The sequence below is a fragment of the Mesocricetus auratus genome, unplaced genomic scaffold (assembly GCF_017639785.1).
Source record: "Mesocricetus auratus isolate SY011 unplaced genomic scaffold, BCM_Maur_2.0 Super-Scaffold_100025, whole genome shotgun sequence".
Taxonomy (NCBI): Eukaryota; Metazoa; Chordata; class Mammalia; order Rodentia; family Cricetidae; genus Mesocricetus; species Mesocricetus auratus.
In genome coordinates, this window is record NW_024429206.1 from 28,232,981 (window position 1) to 28,257,494 (window position 24,514).

General features: G+C 38.9%; 1 protein-coding gene across 1 annotated transcript in view; it reads right to left on the reverse strand.

The window, feature by feature from the left end:
• LOC101829585 (vomeronasal type-2 receptor 116-like) overlaps nucleotides 1–24,514 on the reverse strand; it is a 37,389-nt gene that overhangs the window by 8,739 nt on the left and 4,136 nt on the right. Inside the window, exons 2-4 of the mRNA XM_021223947.2 lie at nucleotides 13,109–13,400; nucleotides 11,944–12,744; nucleotides 2,680–2,907 (exon numbers count right to left, since the gene is read on the reverse strand). Of these exons, the coding sequence (XP_021079606.2) occupies nucleotides 2,680–2,907; nucleotides 11,944–12,744; nucleotides 13,109–13,400 (1,321 nt within the window). The remainder of the gene's footprint in view (nucleotides 1–2,679; nucleotides 2,908–11,943; nucleotides 12,745–13,108; nucleotides 13,401–24,514) is intronic.

Below are 24,514 nucleotides of genomic sequence, written 5' to 3' on the forward strand. Positions count from 1 at the left end.
TTGTTTTCTTTGTTTCTACTTTATTGATTTCAGCCCTCAATTTGACTATTTCCTGGCATCTTCTCCTCCTTGGTGAGGTCCCTTCTTTTAGTTCTAGAGCTTTCAGTTGTGCTGTTAATTCCCTAGTGTGACTATTCTCCAGTTTTTTCATATGTGCACTTAGTGCTATGAACTTTCCACTTAGTACTGCCTTCAAAGTGTCCCATAAGTTTGGGTATGTTGTGTCTTCATTTTCATTCAATTTTAGGAAGTCTTTAATTTCTTTATTTCTTCCCTGACCCAGGAATGGTGCAATTTCATGTTGTTCAATTTCCATGAGTTTGTAGGATTTCTACAATTTGTGTTGTTGAATTCTAACTTTAAAGCATGGTGATCCGATAAGATACAGGGGGTTATTCCATTTTTTGTACCTGTTGAGGTTTGCTATGTTGTCAGCTATGTGGTCAATTTTAGAGAAGACCCCATGTGGCACTGAGAAGAAGGTATATTCTCTTGTGTTTTGGTGAATATTTTATAGATGTCTGTTAAACCTATTTGGGTCACAACTTCTGTTAGTTCCTTTGTTTCATTTTTGAGTTTCTGTCTGGTGGTCCTATCTAGTGGTGAGAGTGGGGTGTTGAAGTCTCCCACTATTACTGTGTGAAATCTTTTGTGTGATTTTTGTTTTAGTAATGTTTTTTTTAGGAATGAGGGCACCCTTGTATTTGGGGCATAGCTGTTCAGAACTGATACTTCATCCTGATGTATTTTTCCTATCATGAATAGGAAATTGCCTTCTTCATCTCTTTTGATTCATTTTAGTTGGAAGTCTAATTTGTTCGATACTAGGATAGCTACACCACCTTGTTTCTTAGATCCACTTGATTGGAAAATCTTATCCCAACCCTCTACTCTGAGGTAATGTCTGTTTTTGAAGTAGAGGTGTGTTTCTGGTATGCAGGAGAAGGATGGATTCTGTCTTTGTATCTGTTCTGTTAGCCTGTGTCTTTTTATAGGCAAATTAAGACCACTAATAGTGAGGGAAACTAAGGACCATTGAGTGTTAATTCTTTTTTGTTTTTGGTGGTGTAATTGTTTGTGGATTTATCCCTTTTTTGTCCTTTGGTAAATTTGGATTATCTATTGTGTATGTTTTTGTGAGCATAGTTACCTTCCTTAGATTGAAGTTTTCCTTCCAGTACTTTCTGTAGGGCTGTATTTGTGGATATGCATTGTTTAAATCTGTTTTTTTTCATGGAATATCTTGTTTTCTCCATCTATAATGATTGAAAGCTTTGCTGGGTATAGTAGTCTGGGCTGGCATCTGTGGTCTCTTAGTAGAATATCTATCCAGGACCTTCTGGCTTTCAGAGTTTCCATGGAGAAGTCAGGTGTGATTCTGATAGGTTTGCCTTTGTATGCTATTTGGCCTTTTTCCATTCTGTATATTTGGGGTCTTTATTATTATGTGGCGAGGGGACTTTTTGTGGTCGACTCTATTTGGTGTTCTGTAGGCTTCTTGTACTTTCATTGTCATGTCTTTCTTTAGGTTGGGAAAGTTTTCTTCTATGATTTTGTTGAATATGCTTTCTGCCCTTTGAGGTGGTTTTCTTCACCTTCTTCTATACCTATTATTCTTAGGTTTGGTCTTGTCACTGTGTCCCATATTCCCTGGATATTTTGTGTTAGGGATTTGTTGGACTTAAGATTTTCTTTGGTCAATGAATCTATTTCTCCTAGTTTATCTTCAAATCCTGAGATTCTCTCTTCCATCTCTTGTATTATGTTGGTTATGCTTGCATCTGTAGCACCTGACCATTTGCCCAGCTTTTCTATTTCCAACCTTCCTTCAGACTGTGTTTTTTATTGTCTCTATTTCAGCTTTCAACCCTTGCACTGTTTGAATTGTTTCTTGCAATTTTTGCTTTGTCTTTTCTTCTCTTTCTTGTATTTGTTGGATTTTTTGGTTTGCCTTTTCTTGCATTTGTTAGATTTTTTGGTTTGTTTTTCCTCCATTTCTCACATTTTTTGGTTTGTTTTTTCTTCCATTTCTTTAAAATATTTTCTGATTTCTTCTTTTAGGGTCTCTATCATCTTCATGAAGTTGTTCTCTTCTGTTTCATCTGTGTTGTGATGTTCAGATCTTGCTGATGTAGAGTTCCTTGACTCTGGTAGTGTCACACTGTTTTTTCTATTGTTGAATTTGTTCTTGTATTGTCATCCTCCCATTCCTTCTTTCAGTGGGTACAGGTGGGGTCTCTTCACTTTCTGGTGAGTATGGGTCCAAGGTTCTCTTCCATTGGGTGCAAGCAAATCTAGATCACTGACGGGTCTCATGGTGTGTGCAGATGAGTCTCAGATACTCCACCCTGTGCATTCTGTACTCTGCCTTCTGTTCTCTATCAGCAGACTCCTCGTAGCTTAGTCCTCCAGGGGCCAGTCAAATTTGCTGCAATTCCCAGTTCAAGAGATCCAAACTAATGCTCTTGTCAGGTGGTTTCAGCACATGTATGAAATGTTAATGAATATACACTGTATATATAACTGGAAATAAGGGCCCAAAGAAAAAATAGAATGAAAAAATAAACAATCCCATTAATCAGAATAAGGGACCAAACAGTTCAAGAACCAAAAAACATTACATCCACAAATGAATGCTTATTGATGGAGATCAAAGCAATGAGATAAGCTCTAACTCACCTCTGTAAACCCTGTGGCCCACTGTATCATGTGGTCAGACAAAAACAGTTCTTGGCCCTGTGGAGCTTTTGGAGAAAATGTTCCAACTTTCATCTTTTGTCTGAGACCAAGTGGAAAATTCCAGAGGTTCAGAATATCGTATTCTGCATCTAATTTCCTTTGTGGGTCTAGAATGACAGTGTTTCCAGCAGCATTTTTGAAATGGGTATTCTTGAGAAAATTGTTAAGCTAAAAGAAATGCAGAATCTGATGATGAATTCATTCCCAGAAAAGTTAAACACCATCCAATCAAGCAATGGTACTATTTATACTAACTACCTGACTTTAATTTCAAGCTATATCTACTTTTCAACATTTTAATGGATGCAATACAGAGAAACCCTGTCTCGTAAAAACAAAAAAAAAACCATTTTAATGGATGAAGAACAAAAATGAACACATCATCATGTTTCTAGACTGCCAGTCAGGATCAGAAAAAAGTATTCACACTGACACACACACACACACACACACACACACACACACACACACACACACACAGAGAGAGAGAGAGGCAGAGAGAGATTTTTCTCATTAGATTTTTTTATCCCAGCTCCCTCTCCCACCCTACCTCCCTAGCCCCTTTACCAGCCCCCCAATCCCTTACCCAATTCCCACATCATTCCCCATGGAGGGTGGGGCCCTCCATGGGGGATCTCTAGAGTCTGTCTTCATCTGGGGCAGGGCTAAGGCCCTCCCCCATTTTCCCAGTCTGAGAGAGGTTCCCTCAATATGGAATGGGCTCTCAAAGTTCATTCGTACACCATGGTAAACACTGAAATACTACCCAAGGCCCCATAGATTGCCTAGGTCTCCTCACTGACACCACATTCAGGGTGTCTGGATCAGTTCTGTGCTAGCCTCTCAGCCATCAGTCTTGGGTCCAGGAGCTTCCCCTTGTCAGGTCTCTGTTTTTGTGAGTTTCACCAGCTCTGTCTTGATACCTTGGCCCATCACTCCTCCCTCTCTGTCACTGGGTTCCATGAGTTCAGTTCAATGTTTAGCTATGGGTTACTGTGTCTGCTTCCACCAGTTACTGGATGAAGGTTCTATGATGGCATATAATGTAGCCATCAGTCTCATTATCAGGGAGGGGATATTAAGGTAGTCTCTCCACTATTGCTTAGTTTGCCAGTTGGTGTCATCCTTGTAGATCTCTGGAAATCCCACTAGTGTTAGCTCCCTCCTCAAGCCTATAATGATTCCCTCTATTATATTATCTCTCATCCTGATCTCCTCAATTCTTCACCTGACTCAACCTTACTGCTGCCCCATAACATCCACTCCTCTCCAAGAGTTTAATTCAGGCAAATATCCAATCTCTTGAAATGCTAGTTTCAACTTGTAAATTTCAGTGTTTGTATCTAAACATTAAGAAAATGATTAGATGGTCAGTTAAGTAACATAAACATAGCCTTAGAAGTTGAGCTTTAATGACCTAGTAAAATCTGAGCATTTCGAATCTAGCTCCCATATTTCTCTTTTGAAATATACTTAGAGATAAGGGATTTAAAATTTATTATATTATAACGAGAATATTCTGAGGTTAATTGTAACACAAAGTAGATAATGGCATACACACATTTAAACCTATGTATTGCCTTCCATTCATCAGGAAAAATGGCATATACATCTGCAATAAATTCTAGATGATGAGTTGTGTACAGTCTCTCAGGTGCTTTTTGTCAATATCTCTGTATACTGAGTGCTTTTTATAAAGCCTCAGTTTGGGACTCTACACCAGCAAGACCTGAACATCCCAAAGAGATTAAACAGAAGAGAATGGCTTTCAAAATATCCTCATAAAAATTATATAGACCCTGAAAGAAGATATGAGAAAAATCACTTGAAGAAACAGAAAAAATATCAAACCAAAAATACAAGAAATCTCTTAAGGAAAGCAAGGAAACCCTCCAAAAAACAATCAATCAGATGAAGGAAACAATTAAAACAGTTCAAGACCTGAAAACTGAAATAGAGATAATAAACAAAACACAAACTAAAGGAATGCTGGAAATAGAAAATCTGGGTAAATGATCAGGAACTACAGATGCAAGCATAATCAACAAAGACCTGAAAACTGAAATAGAGACAATAAACAAAACACAAATTAAAGGAATGCTGGAAATCGAAAATCTGGGTAAATGATCAGGAACTACAGATGCAAGCATAACCAACAAAATGCAAGACATGGAAGACAGAATCTCAGATGCTGAAGATAAAGTAGAGGAAATAGATTCATCAAACACTGAGAAAATCTTAAATACAGCAAATTCCTAACTCAAAATCTCCAGGAAATATGGGACCCCATGAAAAGACCAAACCTAAGAATAATAGGTATAGAAGAAGGTGAAGAAGCCCACCTCAAAGGGGCAGAAAACATATTCAGCAAAATCACAGAAGAAAACTTCCCCAACCTGAGGAAGGACATGCCTATGAAAGTACAAGAAGTTTACCAAACACCAAATAGAAAGGACTAAAAAAATAAAGTACCCTGACAACATATTAATTAAAAAACAAACATATATTGTAAAGAAAGAATATTAAGAACAGCAAGGAAAAAGACCAAGTAACATATAAAGGCAGTCCTATCAGAATTACACTTGACTTCTCCATGGAAACTCTGAAAGCCAGAAGACCACAGATTCCAGCCTAGACTACTATACCCAGAAAAACTCTCAATTATGATAGATGGAGAAAACAAGATATTTCATGACAAAACCAGTTTTACACCATAATACCCACAAATCCAGCCCTATAGAAAGTTCTGGCGCTCACAAAAAATAGGCAATATATAATTTCACATTACCAAAAGTCAGAAATACAGGGGAAATTCACACACAGTACTACCAGCAAAACCAAACATGGATCAACAGTCACTGTTCATTAGTATCCCTCGGTATCAATGGTTTTAACTCACCTATAAACAGACACAGTCTAACAGAATTGACATGAAGACAGAATCTATCTTTCTGCTGCATACAAGAAACACACCTCACCTTCAAAGACAGACTTTATCTCAGACTTAAGGGTTGGAAAAATTCCAATCAAATGGAACTAAGAAGCAAGCAGGTGAAGTTATCCTAATATATAACAAATTAGACTTTAAACTAAAAATAATCAAAAGAGATGAAGAAGGTCATTTCATATTCATCATAGGAAAAATCCATCATGATGAAGTCTTAATTTTGAACATTTTTGCCTCAAATACAAAGGCACCCACATTCATAAAAGAAGCATTACTAAAACTCAAATCATAGATTTAACCCCACACACTTATAGTGGGAGACTTCGACATCCCTCTTTCATCACAGGATTACCAGACAGAAATTTAGTAAAGAAACAAAGGAACTAGATAGAAGTTATGATCCAATTTGCCATAACAGGCATCTATAGACCATTCCATCCAAACACAAAAGAATATACCTTCTTCTCAGTGCCACTTGGAACCTTCTGTAAAATCAAACACATATTTGGTAGTAAAGCAAACCTCAACAGAATTAAAAAACTGAAATAATCCCCTGTATCTTATCAGGCCACCATGGCATAAAATTGGAATTCAACAACTACCCAAAATTCAGGGACCCCACAAACTCAAGGTAATTGTACAATGTTCAATTGCATCACTCCTGGGTCAAGGAAGAAATAAAGAAATAAATCAAAGACTTCCTGCAAGTCAATGAAAATGGAGACACAACATACTCAAACATATGGGACACTTTGAGAGCAGTTCTAAGAGGAAATTTCATAGCACCAAATGCCTGCATGAAGAAACTGGAGAATGGCCACACTAGAGAATTAACAGAACACCTGAAAGCTCTGGAACAAAAAGAAGCAAAGTCACCCAGGAAGAGCAGACACCAGCAAATAATTCAACTGAGAGCTGAAATCAATAAAGTAGAAACAAAGAAAATACTACAAAGAATCACTGAAACATGCAGTTGGTTCTTTGAGAAAAAACAACATAAACTGTAGAGAGAGATTTTATATATCTATGACACTAACCACTCTGGTGTGGGTGTGTTCACCAGTACATAGAACATATGGGGGATAAATAGAGCTAAAGGGAGGAGATGCTCTCTATTTGGGTTTTGGTTTGGACCTGGAGAGCATTTTGTGGACGTTTGGTTCTTGGCTTTCTTGGCTTTTGAAATAAGTGATTTCTCTGTCAATAAAATATCATAGGACATCCATAGTTTGTGTAGTTTAATATTTCTGCATTAGTAAACAAACTTTTATCCAACATAACCAAAAGGCAGAGAAAACATGCAAATTGACAAAATCAGAAATGAAATGGGGTACATGACAAAGGACACTGGGGAAATCCAGAGACTAATCAGGTTACACTTTGAAAACCTGTACTCCACAAAATTGGAAATGTAAAGGAAATGGACAATATTATGGGTAGATACCAACTACCAAAATTAAATCAAGAACAGATAAACAATTTAATGACACTTATAACCCCTAACAAAATATAAGCAGCCATCAAAGTTCTTCCAATAAAAAAGTCCAAGGCCAGAATGTTTCAAACAGAATTATACCAGAAATTCAAAGAAGAGCTAATACCAATACTCTTCACAATAGAAGCAGAAGAAGCATTGTCAAATTATTTTTAAGATGCTAAAATTAACTTTGTACTCAAACTACACAAAGACACAACTAAGACAGAGAACTACAGACCAATCTTCCTCATGAACATTTATACAAAAATACTCAATAAAATACTAGCAAATCAAATCCAAGAAAACATCAGAAAAATCATACACCATGATCAAGTATGATTCATCCCAGGGATGCAGGGATGGTAAAACATACAAAAATCCATCAGTGGAATCCACCATATGAATACCTAAACAGCATCAAATATCAGGGGATAATGTTAAGCAAGGAAGTGAAAGACCTGTATATCAAGAACTTTGAGTCTTTAAAGAAAGAAACCAAAGAGGATACCAGAAAATGGAAAGATCTCCCATGCTCTTGGATTGGTAGGATCAACATAATAAAAATGGCAATCTTGCCAAAAGCAGTCTACTGATTCAATGCAATCCCTATCAAAATGCCAGCACAATTCTTCACAGACCTTGAAAGAATAATAATCAACTTTATATGGAAAAACAAAAGGTCCAGCATAGCCAAAACAACGCTATATAATAAAGGAATTTCAGGAGGCATCACCATACCTGACCTCAAGCTCTATTATAGAGCTATAGTCCTGAAAACAGCTTGGTATTGGCAAAAAATAGGCAGGTAGACCAATGGAACCGAATTGAAAACCCTGATTTTAATCCACACGCAACACTTGAGTTTTGACAAAGAAGCTCAAACTATACAATGGAAAAAGAAAGCATCTTCAACAAATGGTGCGGGCATAACTGGGTACTGGTATGGAGAAGACTGCAGATAGACCCATGTTTATCACCTTGTACAAACCTTAACTCCAAATGGATCAAAGATCTCAACATAAATCCAACCACACTGAAACTCTTAGAAGAGAAAGTGGGAGATACTCTTCAACGAGTTGGTACAGGCAAATTCATACAACAAGGGCATCTGCTCCACTATGTTCATAGCAGCATTATTTGTAATAGCCAGAACCTGGAAGCAACCTAGATGTCCCTCAACTGAAGAGTGGATAGAGAAAATGTGGTACATTTACACAATGGAGTATTACTCAGCAGAAGAAACAATGGAATCTTGAAATTCGCAGGCACTAGAAAAACCATCCTGAGTGAGGTAACCCAGTCACAAAAAGACAAACATGGTATGTACTCACTCATATATGGATTTTAGACATGGATCAGGATAGTGCCAGTCTGTACTTCCACTGACAGAGATTCTGGGAAACAGGAAAGAACCTAAAAGATATGCATGGTACCCTAGAGAAGAGGAATGAGGCAAGATCCTCTGAACAGATGGGGAACACAGCGAGGGGTGGGGGGGAGGGAGCTGGGTAGAAGAGTGGGGGAGAAGAGGAAGAGAGAGTAGGTAATGGGGGAACAGGAGGGTTGAGTGGGGGGAGTAGAATAGGGGGAAGAGGGAATCATAGGTTAGAAGGCAGATCAGGCATCAGTGTGACCTCTAGTGATCTAAAGGGATGACACCAGCTGGCAAGCTAAGCAATAGTGGAGAGACCACCTCGAATGCCCATTCCTGATAATGAACTTGATGTCTGTAACCATCCTGGAGCCTTCATCCAGTGACTAATGGAAGCAGAGTCAAACATCCACAGTTAAACACTGAACTGAACCCAAGGAACCCAATGACAGAGAGAGAGGGGGGGCGATGAGCAAATTGACAAAGAATGGGCTGGCAAAACCAGCAGAGACAGCTGATCTGAAAAGGGGAGATCTTTTGGACCCCAGACCGACAGCTGGGAGGTCAGCATGGGACTGATCCAGACCCCCGAATGTGAGAGTCAGTGGGGAGGCCTGGGCAACCTATGGGTCCCTGGGCAGTGGATTAGTGTTTATCCCTGGCATACAAACAGACATCATGTGTCCATAACACAAAGACGTATGCTCTCTTAGCCTGGACTCTTAGAGGAGTGCCTGGACCCTTCCCTGAGTGTAATGACAGACTCTAGATATCCCCTATGGGGAAGGATTTGGCAATAGGGTGAGAGGGAGGGGGGAAAGGGGAGTGCGGGAGGAGGGGAGGGAGAGGGAACTGGGATTGACATGTAAAACAAGCTATTTAAAATTAAAATAAAAATGGTAAAAAAAGAAAGAAAATTGAAAGGAAACCAATTTTAATTAACCTAAGGAAACTTGTAAGCAAAACTTTAGAAAAGGCATGGATAACTCACTAACTGAAAGACTGAAAAAAAAAAAACAAAAACCAAACTACAGATTCAGTGCAATCTCTATCAAAATCCTAGCAAAATTCTTCCTAAACCCTGAAAAGACAATCCTCAAATTTTTGTGGAAAAATAAAAGACCCAGGATAGCCAAAATAACCCTCTACAATAAAAGAGCTTCCAGAGGCAGCACCATCTGTGACTTCAAGCTCTACTATAGAGCTACAGCAACGAAAATATTTTGATATTGGCACAAAATAGACATGCATATTAATGTTAATGAATTGAAGACCCTGATATTAACCCACACACCTATGAACACCTGATCTTTGGCAAAGAAGCTAAAACTATACAATGGAAAAAAGAATGCATCTTCAACAAATGGTGCTGATATAACTGAATTCTGGCATGTAGAAGATTGCAGATAGATCCATATCTGTCACTATGAACAAAAGTTAAGTCCAAATGGATCAAAGACCTCAACATAAGTCCAGCCACACTGGACCTCTTAGAAGACAAAGTGGGAAGTACCCATGAATGAATTGGTAGAGGAAAAAGCTTCTGGAACATAATACCAGTAACACAAACACTGAGATTGACAATTAATTAATGGGACCTCCTGAAACTGAGAAGCTTCTGTAAGGCAAAGGACACCATCAACAATACAAAACAGCAGCCCACAGAATGGGAAAAGATGTTCACTAATTCCACATTTGACAGAGGGCTGATCTCCAAAATTTACAAAGAACTCAAGAAGCAAGTCTCCAAAATACCAAATGATCCAATTAAAAATGGGGTACAGAACTAAATAGAGAATTTTCAATAGAGGTGTCTAAATTGGTTAATAGACACTTAAGACACGTCTCAACATCCTTAGTAATTAGAGAAATGCAAATCAAAACAACTCTGAGATACCATCTTACTCCTGGCAGAAGGGCTAAAAGTAAAAATACCAATGACAGTTTATGCTGAAGCATGATGTGGTGAAAGGGGAACACTCCTCCACTGCTGGTAGGAGCGAAAACTTGTAAAGCCACTTTGGAAATCAATATGGAGACTCCTGAGGAAGATGGGACTCAGTCTACCACAAGATCCATTAATTCCACTCTTAGGCATATACTCAAAAGATTAGGCATGTGCTCATTCATACAATGAGGATATCTGTTCAACTATGTTCACCTTGTTCAACTATGTTCATAGAAACATTCTTTGTAACAGCCAGAAACTGGAAGAAACCTAGATGCCCCTCAAGTGAAGAGAGGATAGAAAAAAATGTGGTATATTTACACAATGGAATCTTGAAATTCACAGGCAAATTAATGGCACTAGAAGAAACTAGACTGTTTGAGGTAACCCAGCTATAAATAAAGAAAAACAAACATGGTATATATATACATATATATGGATTTTAGACATGGAGCAGGGGACTGTCAACCTATAATCCCAACTACAGCGAGTCTGGGAAATAGGAAGGACCCTTTGTGAGATATGTATGGTATTCTTGAGAAGGGAAATGGGGTAAGATCTCCTGAGCTGACTGGGAGCATGGGGGAGAGAAGGAGGAGAAGGGAGAAAGAGGGGGTGAGGAAGAGGGGAGAGGAGGACATGGGGGAGCAGGAAGGTTAACTTGGGTGGAGAATAGAGGAGGGCAGCATGAGAGACACCACAATAGAGAGAGACATTATAGGGTTGAATAGAGATCTGACACTAGTGAGATTTCCTGAGATCTACAAGCTTGACACCAGCTGGCAATCTAAGGAATAGAGGAGAGGCTACCTTAAATGTCCTTCCCCAATAATAAGATGGACAACAACTTTTATGCCATCCTAGAACCTTCATCTAGTGACTGATGAAAGAAGAAGCAGACACCCAGACCTAAAAACTGAACTGTACTCCTGGAACCCAGTTGCAGAGAGGGAGGAGATGTGAACAAAGGAGTCAATACCAGACTGGTGAAACCCACAGAGACAGCTGAACTGAACAAGGGTGAACTCATGGATCCCAGACTGATGGCTGGAGGCCATCATTGGACAGATCCAGACTCCCTGAATTTTTGTGTCAGTGATGGGGCCTGGACAATCTATGTGGCCTTGGGTCTTAGATCAGTATTTATCCCAGGCTTACAAATGGACTTTGGGAGCCCATTCCACATGGAGGGATGCTCTCTAAACCTGGACACATGGGTGAGGGCCTAGACCCTGACCTGGATGATATGACAGACTTTGGAGATTCCCCCATGGAGAACCTCAACCTCCCTGTGGAGCAGAGGGGAGATTGAGTGAGGGGTAGGGGGATTGGTGGGGGTCAGGGGAGGAAGGCAGGGACAGGAAGCTGGGATTGACATGTGAAGCAACTTGTTTCTAATTTAAATAAGAAACCTCAGTTTGTCACTGTGCTATTCTTAAAATAAACAAAGTGAAAATTACCTCCCAAGGGTTAGTGTTTACCTCCCCATTTCCTTGGGGATAATTTTGCACTTCTTTGATGGTCATTTCATGGAGACTGTGAGCCACAGCATACACAGAATTGTATACATTGTAACTCTCTTCAGTCATGTCCATTTCCCAGGCATTTCTAGGCAACATTTCCAAGGAAACATTGGGTAGGCAGTTACCCAGAATTTTACAATCAGGTCCAGAAAAAGAGCAATTGAAGTGTGTATTCCAAGCAAGACCTAGATAATGGTCATCTGGGTATTTGGAAGGGTTATATGTCTGGATAAACTTCCTAAATTCAGAAAATTCAACATGATGATGTGAAAAAATGAGACTTCCGTGTAATGAATCCAACATGAAATAACGAGTAACAACACTTAGATCCCATTGTGACCTCAGGACCCAGACTTTCCAATTCATTAAAAATTCCCCTATCTGTAAGATTATACCACCTAAAGATTCAATGTCACCATAAATGATAACCACATTTGCAGTTGATATCATGATCTGGAAAATCGTTAAAGAATTAAAGTAAAAGGAAACCACATTGTCTGGGATCATTTCTACAAATGATACACACACACGGTTCCTGTCCATCTCTCCTCTCAGGTCTGAGAGAATCGCAGCCCCATTATGGTCATCTATGAGAACCAGTCCCACCCATGTCCAGCTGAAATGCAGCATCAAAAGGACAATGCCATGTGACAGAGATGTGTCCTTGGGTGCTGTCTGGTAGAGAGAAGAGAACTGGCGTCTGTCACTCAGGATAGAGTCAAATGGCCCAAAAGAAACCTGAAGGAAATTTCAAATATTAAACAAGAGGGAAAACGTTGAAATAGAACACAATGAAAAAACCAAGGCACTACCTTGGATTGGTAGAGGCTAACTTCTGCTCATCATGCTTTAAACTCTATGTTGATATGAGGATATTTATATATAATAGCTCACAAGACACAGCACTTTCTAGCCACCCATTACAGGTGCAAACTCTTCCTCCTCTCTATCTCCATCAAAGTATCTGAGGCTTTATAACCGAATGCCTGATTTATTCTCTTTGATTGATAATGGCATATTCTCACTTCTGTACATTTTAATATTCCTGAAATGTCTAAAGTTTAATACAGGCTTCTTGCTCTTTCAAAGGCTTTTTCCTCACCTGTGGATATTTGTAGAGATTCAACAGTCTCCCAATATGTGCAGATGTTGGCCACGATACTCCTGTAAGTAGAGCAGCAGCCTTCTTCTGCCTTCTACAAGTGTAATTGGGAATCATTATTCCCATTCCTGTGAGGCAAAGAAAAGGTGCCTCCAGAGTATCCCATTGATTGCTATTGACATTGTAGAGATCAAATCCTAGAGATATGTTAGGTAAGATGTGAGTGTTTCTGTTGATTTCCTCAATGGCGAAAATGAAGGACAAAGAATACTGGTAGGCAGCTGTCCTGAACCTGCAGAGAAGGATTATCAATATTTATGATTGGGACTCATATCATATAACAGTATGATGCAGTGGTTCTTATTCCTTCTATGTTATATGTTTGAAAACAATAATTTTTGTTATCATGGGTATTATCTAAATGACAGGGTATGTAGGAAGTGGAGATATTAATTACATAAAAGCCTCAGATGGAGCTAAAATTTCTGGATAAGAAGATTGACTTGAATTTATATCACCCATAGAATCTCCTAGTAAGTAGAAACACATAAAAACTCATATACTTTAATGCTTAAGTGAAATAACCAGCAGAAGGAAACTTGCATCCATAAAGTCTCTCCAATCTGTACTATAACACCCCAAGACCTCTACCCCACATTCTCTCTGTCTGTACATGGATGGAGAGACTACAGCCTTTCAGTTGTTCTAATTAATAATCAATGATGCCCATTTTTCTGAGGAATCTCCTTATTGATTTCCAAAATGGCTGTACAAGTTGGCACTCCCACGAGCAGTGGAGGAGTGTTCCCCTTTCACCAAACCTCTCCAGCATAAGTTGTCATTGTTGTTTTTGATTTTAGCCATTCTGACAGGAGTAAGATGGTATCTCAGAGTTGTTTTGATTTGCATTTCCCTGATGGCTAAGGATGTTGAGCACTTTCTCAAGTGCCTCTCAGCCATTTTAGATTCCTCTATTGAGGATTCTCTATTTAGTTCTGTACCCCACCTTTTAATTGGATCCTTTGGTATTTTGGAGCCTTGCTTCTTGAGATATTGTAAATTTGGGAGATCAGCCCTCTGTCAGATGTGGGGTTAGTGAGTGTCTTTTTTCCTTTCTGTGGGCTGCCTTTTTGTCTTGCTGACTGTGTCCTTTGCCTTACAGAAGCTAATGGGAATAAACCTACAACAAGACCCAGCAACTCCACTCTTAGGCATATATCCAAAAGTTTCACATTCATACAACAAGGACATCTGTTCCCCTATGTTCATAGCAGCATTATTTTAATAGCCAGAACTTGGAAGCAACCTAGATGCCCCTCACCCGAAGAGTGGATAGAGAAAATGTGATACATTTACACAATGGAATGCCATTCAGCAGAAAAAAACAATGGAATCCTGAAATTTGCAGGCAAATGGATGACACTAGAAGAAACCATCCTGAGTGAGGTAACGCAGTCACAAAAAGAGAAACATGGCATGCACTCTCTCATATATGGATTTTAGACATAGATCTGGGGAGTGCCAGCCTACAATCCCATGGCCAGAGAGTCTGGGAAACAGAACTTTCATTCAATGGCTGATGGAAGCAGAGGCAGACTCCCACAGCTAAACACTGAGCTGAACTCAAGGAATTCAGTGACAGAGAGGGAGGACTGATAAGCAAAGTGGTTAAGACTGGGCTGGTTTAACCCCCAGAAACAGCTGACCTGACAAGGGTTAGCTCTTGAATCCCAGACTGATGGCTGGGATTCCAGCATGGAACTGATCAAGACTCCCTAAACCTGGGTGTCAGTGAGGAGGCCTAGGTAATCCATTGTGCTTTGGGTAGCAGATCAGTATTTATCCTGGGTATACAAATGGACTTTGGGCGCCCATCCAACAATGAGAGATGCACTTTCACCATGGCCTCCCAGGGGAGGTCTAGGCCCTGCCCTGGATGAAATGACAGACTATGGACACCCCCATGAAGGTCCTCACCCTCCCTGGGGAAATGAGAGGATATTGGAGGGGTTGGTGGGAGGGCGTGGCATGAGGGAAGGGAAAGGGAGAGGGACATGGAATTGATATGTGACGCAACCTTGTTTCTAATTTAAATTTTAAAAATAAAAAAAGAATCAATGATGCTTATGGATATGTCTACCTGAGTTGCATACATCAATCCTAACGCAAATTTAAGATCTGCTCTTTGGAGGGGCTAAATATCCCTCACCCAAGCACAGATTCATCTCTCCCATTGCCATTTCCTTCTCTTTTCTGAGAACCATACAAGGAAGAGCACAGTGACTGAGTTACCTTCCTATGGATCAACAGCCTGCAGTCATGGCTTGACTTTTTGGGGGAGGGTTGTGTGCTCAGATGCTGCATTTTCTCTCACCTGCCTTCCTCTTTCTCTATGCCTTCACTATGTTCCTACATCCCCAGCAAAGTGGATTACACAGCCTTGAATGACCTGATGTGGATGTGATTACTTAAGCCTGCAGGTGAGTTCAACTCGAACAGATAATAAAACCTAGTTTATTGCACACACATGGTTTATACCACCAACATCTTAACTGAGAAAATTTTCCTCAAGGGAAGCCTTAAGGGCTCCAGTCAATGTTGGCTCCTTGGGAGATACTGATAAGCACTCAAGGTTTCTCACTCTTACATTGTTGCTAATGTTCTCAGTCAGAGTCCTTGCTGGTAACCCACACATATCAGAAGGGTAGTTGTGTGGAGCTAGTAGCATTAATCTCATGTCATTGAAATCCAGATTCATGAAGTATATAAAACTTACTACAATGATCTTGGGTGGCATTGAATACATATTTGAATGGTTTTGTTTAGACATTGAATTCCATTTCCCATACAAATAGGAATTCCTTGTACTCCTAAAGTTTATTTTTAATGTCTCTACCCTCTTACATTGGCTGAGCAGGACCAGGCTTGTCATAAGGACAAGGTCGACAAGAAGATTCATGAAGTACCACAGGACTTCAACTTAACTGCTGAGCAATTGGATGATTGGGAATATAGGCCCAGAATTATGATCAGTCTCTGTTCCCTACACAAATACCACCTACATCACAGGAAGGAACAAGGCTGTACCATTCCAAGGTTTCTGAGAGATTCAAATAAGTGCCTCTCTTTTGTCACACAAATTCTATGCTGGCCACAGCTGGGAGGATTGACTGTCTACGCCAAAGGCCTTCCCTGTCTTTTCTTTCCAGAGGCATCTCAGCAGCCTAAACATCCAAGAGATTCCTCTTTCTCATGCCAGAATTTTATCAGATTTGATGGTGTCCTGTGGAAACCTAAGTATACCCTCAGTCTCATCTTAACACTTCCCCTGGATTTACACAGGCTGACATATTTGAGCAGTTTTTTCCATGTTGTCCCTGATTAATTAGTTTTTAAAAGTTTTAAAGTTATTAGAGCATTATGTTGTTCATCCTTTGTGGTCCTCATAATCCCCTTCTGTTTAACTAGCATCTCCTTTGAACTGTGATTACCTCTTTAATAAGGCTTTCATATCTCTATTTGTCCTTCAGGCCCTATGTACTTTTTCAATTCTACATTATGTTTTACCTGAGATAAGGTTACAATGTCCAAAATTTGAGTAGAAACTTCTTTTAAAGGACAGTTGGGATTTTAAGAGTTTTGAGACATTATACATACATCAGTTTTGGTATCCAGCAGGACTGAAACCTCAATGTCATTTGTTTGGAATTTTAGCTTTGACCTTTCATTATTAGAAGAAATATGTCAAAATATTTTCTTACTTGTATTCTTCAAACCCCTTTCCTACATATTGGAGCTGCTTTCCCTTTGAAATATGAGAGTAACAAAAATGGAACAATTATAATCCCCAGCTTCTATTGTAGAGTCCTTTTGCATAAGTCATTGATAAAGGCATTAGATACACTTTTAAAGAATTTTTAAAAGCAATCTCATTTTACATACCAATCACAATTCCCTCTTCCTTCAGTTCCCCCACTCCCCCCACTAAATCCTCATCCCAACCCCCAATCACTCCTCAGAGGGAGGTAACTTTATCTTTTATACAGATGCCAAGTACCTTTTTTTCTTCCTTTTTTATTTAAGTTAGAAACAAACTTGTTTTGCATGTCAATCCCAGCTCCCTAATGTAACTTGGTAATTATTAACAGTGTGGAACAATTCACCTACATTTTATTTATTGGAAAAATAAATTTTATAAAATCTATCTGTAAGTGATTATTTTTTATGAGCTTTTACCTTAGTAAAAATATAATCTAATAACCTTACAACCTGTTTTATTTTGAGTGTTACATTTTCATAGAATTTAACCAAGAATTTTCAGAAAGCAATGTAAAGAGCAGAGGAAAATTCTGAGTACTGCTAAACAGACAGGATCATACCCAGTAATACAGCTCAAAATCATTAATTTTGTTCTCTGGTTCATTTACTATGAAACTTAAATATTCATTTAAACATCAATTAGACAATAAAAGAAGAGGATATCCTCTATTCATTGAGTGACTATTATCTCTGGAAATTCAAACAGCAATTAACTCAGTATTTTATGCCCTGACCCCAGTTTTTTTTGTACTAGAAGTTTCTCTTATTTTTTTTCTTTTTCCCATGAAGGCACCATTGATGAGTTACTCTCACTATTAGAGAAAATTGAAAGTATTTCCCATGAAGGAACCGTTCATATCGAGTCATTTCTACTCATAAAATCTAATCCCAACATTCCTTAGTCATAAATTTGTAAACCACGAAAACTTGGTTTATTACCATTTGTCTCCTGTAGTATTTATGCATAGACCCTACATATGGATTATGCTTGTTGTTCACATCATGTATTTAATAACAAATTGATTATAAGTAAATTCTCCTCCAACCTAAACTGTTGACTTTGCCATAGCTCATTTTGCTAAACCTAATGCTAATATTAAATAAAAATCTGTATTTAATCAACATAACCACAGCCAAAATAAAGAAAAATAACTATGTTTGTAAACACTTCTTTGGAACAATTAACCACAATTAACCAGAGGTTTTACATACAAAATTCTGGTCATAATTTTTCCTTCATGCTTATCCCAACTCCAGTTCTGCAACATGGTTCATCTCCCGTAAGGGTATCAATTATCTTTAAGATATTATTGTGCCTAAAGCAGAATGTGTTACTCATATTGGAAAATTGCCATCAAGTTATAAGCAAATAAGTTGTATCTGTGCTTTTAAATGCAATATATATGCATATGCGTATGAACACATATACATAAACATTTTAATGATTAAAAGGTTGTTTTCACAGAATTTAAAAGCTGTTTCTAAAAACCAAAATTATTCATACTATTCTATGTCATACACAAATTCAATACACACACACATACATTTGAAAACCTAAAAAGAAAATAGAATGTGTGACTCATGAAGAAATGGCTAATATTTTGTAAAAATATGTCTAGTTATGTAAACACATTGAAAAAATGTAAAAGTATACTGAAAAAGTAAATTTGAAAAAAGTTTTAAAATTACAAAATAATACAGCTACAACAAAAAACAAAAAATTATAAGAACCCTTTTAACACAGATAGAAAATCTTCAAGAAAGGATATACTGTTTTTTGAAAATGAGGATAGAATAACTTGTTTATATGTAATTTTATTTCAATTTTAAAAGTTTGAGTAGCCTGCAAAACGATTTCCACAACATCTCTGTACTTTTCATGGCCCCCACCCCTGCACAGAGAATAAATATATTTCCTAGTCAACAGCCTTTCAAATATATGTGGTTGGTTTCATAGTGATAAACATTATACTGGGGTATGCTACTACTTCTAGATAATTGTTTTCTCTTAAACACAAAAGGAACAGACAACTATTTTTTTTTACCAAAGAGACAAAATAAGGAGTAGAGATCACACAGCCTATACAACAAAATCAGCTAATGGACTGGGTATCAAGATTCAGTAGAGTGAAATTAGACCATTATCACCCAATCTGTATAGGAATCAATTAAAATGGATCAAGTCCCTCAATTAAAACTGAAATACAGAAAGTGGTAAAGGAAAGAACACCTAATAATTGTCAAGATATTGATGTAGGCAGGAATGTACTGAAGACAACAGCAATGTCACACAAATTATCCTTAGATATCTAAGCCAGACTACAAATAATTAAGTTTCAACTACACAAAAAGGAAAATATTCTGTAGATGAAAGGAAACAGTCATTAGAACATCACATATGGGAGAAAATACTTCCCATTTGAACTTTGGATTTTAAGCTAATATCAAATGGTTTCAATTGACTGAAGAAGTTGTAAATCAAGGAAATAAAACCTCCAATCAACAAATGGGTTAATGACCTGAAAAGAACCTGTACAAAAGAAAAGTACAGGAAGAGCCACCCACACAGGAAAGAGATCAGCCCCTCCAAGACACCAACCCCAGCAAGTCCAGCTTCAGGTGAGATTGGGTCTCCGGCTGGGACCACCCGCCCATCACCCATCCCCCTCCATCTTCAGGGCCGCTCCCGGCTTCCAGAAGAGCCGCCCACACAGGAAAGACATCAGCCCCTCCAAGACCCCAACCCCAAGGAGTCCAGCTTCAGGAAAGAGATCAGCCCCTCCAAGACCCCAACCCCAGCGAGTCCAGCTTCAGCATCCCCAGCTTCAGCTGCAGTAAGGAAGGAGACCAGTGGAGACGGAAAGACCCCACCAGCACCCACTGGAAGAAGAGATGGGAAGAAGACAGAATAAGAGCTCACCCAGCAATAGAAACACCAACATGACCCCACCAGAATCCAGGGATCCAACACCAGCAAGACCCGAAAAGCACTACATAGATGAAGAAGAGGAGACAGACCTTAAAAATTATTTCATGAAGATGATGGAGACCCTCAAAGAAGAAACGAGGAAAACCCTTAAAGAAATAGAAGAAAAAACAAACAAAAAAATCCATGAAATGGGGGAAAAATTCAAGAAATAAACAAATCTCTCAAAGAATCTAAAGAGCACCAAGAAAAAACAACCAAGAAAATTAAGGAAACAGCTCAAACAGTTGAAGGATTGAAAGCTGAAATAGAAACGATAACGAAAACACAGAATGAAGGAAATAGAAAAGCTCGGTAAACGGTCTGGAACTACAGATGCAAGTATCACCAATAGAATACAAGAGATAGAAGAGAGAATCTCAGGTGTTGAAGACTCATTAGAGGATATAGAGTCGTCAACCAAAGAAAATCTCAAAACCAACAAATCCTTAACACAAAATATCCAGGAAATATGGGACACCGTGAAGAAGCCAAACCTGAGAATAATAGGTATAGAAGAATGTGAAGAACTTCAACTTAAAGGTACAGAAAACATATTCAACAAAATCATAGAAGAAAACTTCCCTAACCTAAAGAAAGATATGCCTATGAAAGTACAAGACTCTTACAGAACACCAAATAGGCTTGACCAGAAAAAGAAGTCACCTTGCCATATAATAATCAAAACATCAAACCTACAGAGTCAAGAGAAAATTATTTTTTTTAATTTTTTTAATCATTTTTTATTTTAATTTTAAATAGCTTGTTTTACATGTCAATCCCAGTTCCCTCTCCCTCCTCTCCTCCCGCACTCCCCTTCCACCCTCCCTCCCACCCTATTGCCAAATCCTTCCACATAGGGGATGTCTAGAGTCTATCATTTTACTCTTGGTAGGGTCAAGGCACTCCCCTAAGAGTCCAGGCTGAGAGAGCATCTCTCTTTGTGCTATAGGAACATGAAGACAGATTGTATACCAGGGATAGACACTGATCCACATCTCAGAGCCCCATAGGTTGCCCAGGCCTTCTCACTGACACTCACATTTGGGGGGGTCCATATCAGTCCCATTCTGACCTCCCCACTGTCGGTCTGGGGTCCAAGAGCACTCCCCTGTTCAGATCAGCTGTCTCTGCTGGTTTTGCCAGCCCATTCTTTGCCAATTTGCTCATCACTCCTCTCTCTCTGTCACTGGGTTCCTTGGGTTCAGTTCAGTGCTTAGTTGTGTGTTTGCCTCTGCTTCCATCAGTCCCAGGATGAAGGCTCCCGGATAGTTATAGACATCAAGTTCATTATCAGGAATGGGCATTCGAGGTGGTCCTTCCACTATTGCTTAGCTTGCCAATTGATGTTATACCTTTAGATCACTCGAGGTCACTCTGGTGCCTGATCTGTCTTCGATCCTATGATTCCCTCTTCCCCCTATTTTACCCCCACCCCCTCAACTTCCTGTTCCCCCATGACCAACTCCCTTCCTCTTTACCCCCTCTATTCTTCCCAGGTCCCACTACCCCCCCCTTGCCCTGTTCCCCATCCATTCAGAGGATCTTGTCTCCATCCTCTTCTCTTGGGTGCTATGCATATATGCATATCTTTTAGGTTCTTTCCTGTTTCCCAGACTCTCTATCTGTGGAAGTGCAGACTGGCACTATCCTGATCCATATTTAAAATCCATATATGAGTGAGTACATACCATGTTTGTCTTTTTGCGACTGGGTTACCTCACTCAGGATGGTTTCTTCCAGTGCTATCCATTTCCCTGCGAATTTCAAGATTCCATTGTTTTTTTCTGCTGAGTAATACTCCATTGTGTAAATGTTAAGAGCAGCTAAAGAAAAAGGCCAAGTAACATACAAAGGCAGACCTATCCGAATTACACCTGACTTCTCAATGGAAACGATGAAAGCCAGAAGATCCTGGACAGATGTCCTACAAACGCTAAGGGAACAAGGATGCCAGCCCAGACTACTATATCCAGCAAAGCTCTCAATTACCATAGGTGGAAAAAACAAAATATTCCATGACAAAGCCAGATTTAAACAATACGTATCCATGAATCCAGCTCTACAGAAAATGCTAGAAGGAAAACCTAGAGCCAAGGAAGATAACTACATTCACAAAGACACAGGCAATATATAATCACACTTACCAAAACACCAAAAGAAAAAGGGAGGAGAAACTACACAAAATAACTTCACTAACAATAAATCAAGCACAAACAAGGATCACCAATCAATGATCATTAATATCCCTCAATGTCAACGGCCTCAACTTGCCTATAAAAAGACACAGACTAGCAGAATGGATACGAAGACAGAACCCTTCCTTCTGCTGCATTCAAGAAACACATCTCAACACCAAAGACAGACGTTATCTCAGAGTAAAGGGCTGGGAAAAGATCTTCCAATCAAACGGCCCCAAGAAACAAGCGGGCGTAGCAATCCTAATATCTAACAAATTAGACTTCAAATTAAAATCAATCAAAAGAGATGAAGAAGGGCACTTCATATTCATCAAAGGAAAAATACATCAAGACGAAGTCTCGATTTTAAACATCTACGCCCCAAATACAAAGGCACCTACGTTCGTGAAAGAAACATTACTGAAGCTCAAAATGCACATAAAATCTCACACACTAACAGTAGGAGACTTCAACACTCCGCTCTCACCGCTAGACAGGACCTCCAGACAGAAACTTAGCAAGAAACAAAAGAATTAATAGAAGTTATGACCCAACTGGGTTTAACAGACATCTATAGAACACTCCACCCAAATACAAAGGGATATACCTTCTTCTCGGCACCACATGGAACCTTCTCTAAAATTGACCACATAATAGGAAACATAGCAAATCTCCACAGATACAAAAAATTGGAATAACCCCCTGCATCTTATCAGACCACCATGCATTAACATTAGAATTCAACAATAACACAAATTGCAGAAACCCTACAAACTCATGGAGATTGAACAATGCACAATTGCACCATCCCTGGGTAAAGGAACAAATAAAAAAAGAAATTAAAGACTTCCTCGATTTCGATGAGAATGAAGACACAACATATACAAACTTATGGGGCACTTTGAAAGCAGTGCTGAGAGGAAAGTTTATAGCACTAAGTGCCCACATGAAAAAACTGGAGAAAAGTCATACTAGAGAATTAATAGCACAGCTGAATGTTGTAGAACAAAAAGAAGCAAACTCCCCCAGGAGGAGCAGATGCCAGGAAATAATCAAATTGAGGGCTGAAATCAATCAAGTAGAAACCAGGAAAACACTGAGAAGAATCAATGAAACAAAGAGTTGGTTCTTTGAGAAAATCAACAAAATAGACAAACCTCTGTCCAAACTAACCAAAAGTCAGAGAGAGAACATGCTAATTAACAAAATCAGGGATAAAAAGGGGACATAACAACGGACTCTGAGGAAATCAAGAGAATCATCAGGGCATTCTTTGAAAATCTTTACTCCACAAAATTTGAAAATTTAAAGGAAATGGACAATTTCCTGGATAGATATCACTTGCCAAAACTAAATCAAGAACAGATAAATAATCTAAACAGACCTATAACCCCTAATGAAATAGAAGCAGTCATCAAAAGTCTCCCAAACAAAAAAAGCCCAGGCCCAGATGGCTTCAGTGCAGAATTCTACCAGAAATTCAAAGAAGAGCTCATTCCTATATTCCTCAAAGTATTCCACACAATAGAAGCAGGAGGCTCACTGCCAAACTCTTTCTACGAGGCTACAATTACCTTGATACCCAAGCCACACAAAGACACAACTAAGAAACAGAACTATAGACCAATTTCCCTCATGAACATTGATGCAAAAATACTCAATAAAATACTCGCAAACCGGATTCAAGAACACATCAGAAAAATCATCCACCATGATCAAGTAGGCTTCATCCCAGGAATGCAGGGATGGTGCAACATTAGAAAATCTATCAATGTAATCCACCATATTAACAATCTGCGAAAGAAAAACCACATGATCATCTCACTAGATGCTGAAAAAACCTTTGACAAAATCCAGCACCCCTTCATGATAAAGGTCCTAGAGAGATCAGGGATAACAGGACCGTACCTGAATATAATAAAAGCAATATACAGTAAACCAACAGCTAACATCAAACTAAATGGAGTGAAACTCAAAGCAATTCCTCTAAAATCAGGAACAAGACAAGGCTGTCCACTCTCTCCATATCTCTTCAATATTGTACTTGAAGTTCTAGCTACCGCAATAAGACAACAAAAGGAGATAAAGGGGATACAAATAGGAAAAGAAGAAGTCAAACTTTCACTATTTGCAGATGATATGATAGTTTACATAAGTGACCCAAAAAACTCCGCAAGGTTACTCCTAGAGCTGATAAACACCTTCAGCAATGTGGCAGGATACAAGGTAAACTCAAAAAAATCAGTGGCCCTATTATATACAGATGATGAAGTGACTGAGAAAGAAATCAGAGAAACATCACCTTTTACAATAGCCAAAAACAGCATCAAATATCTGGGGATAATGTTAACCAAGGAAGTGAAAGACCTGTATATCAAGAACTTTGTGTCTTTGAAGAAAGAAATCAAAGAAGATACCAGAAAATGGAAAGATCTCCCATGC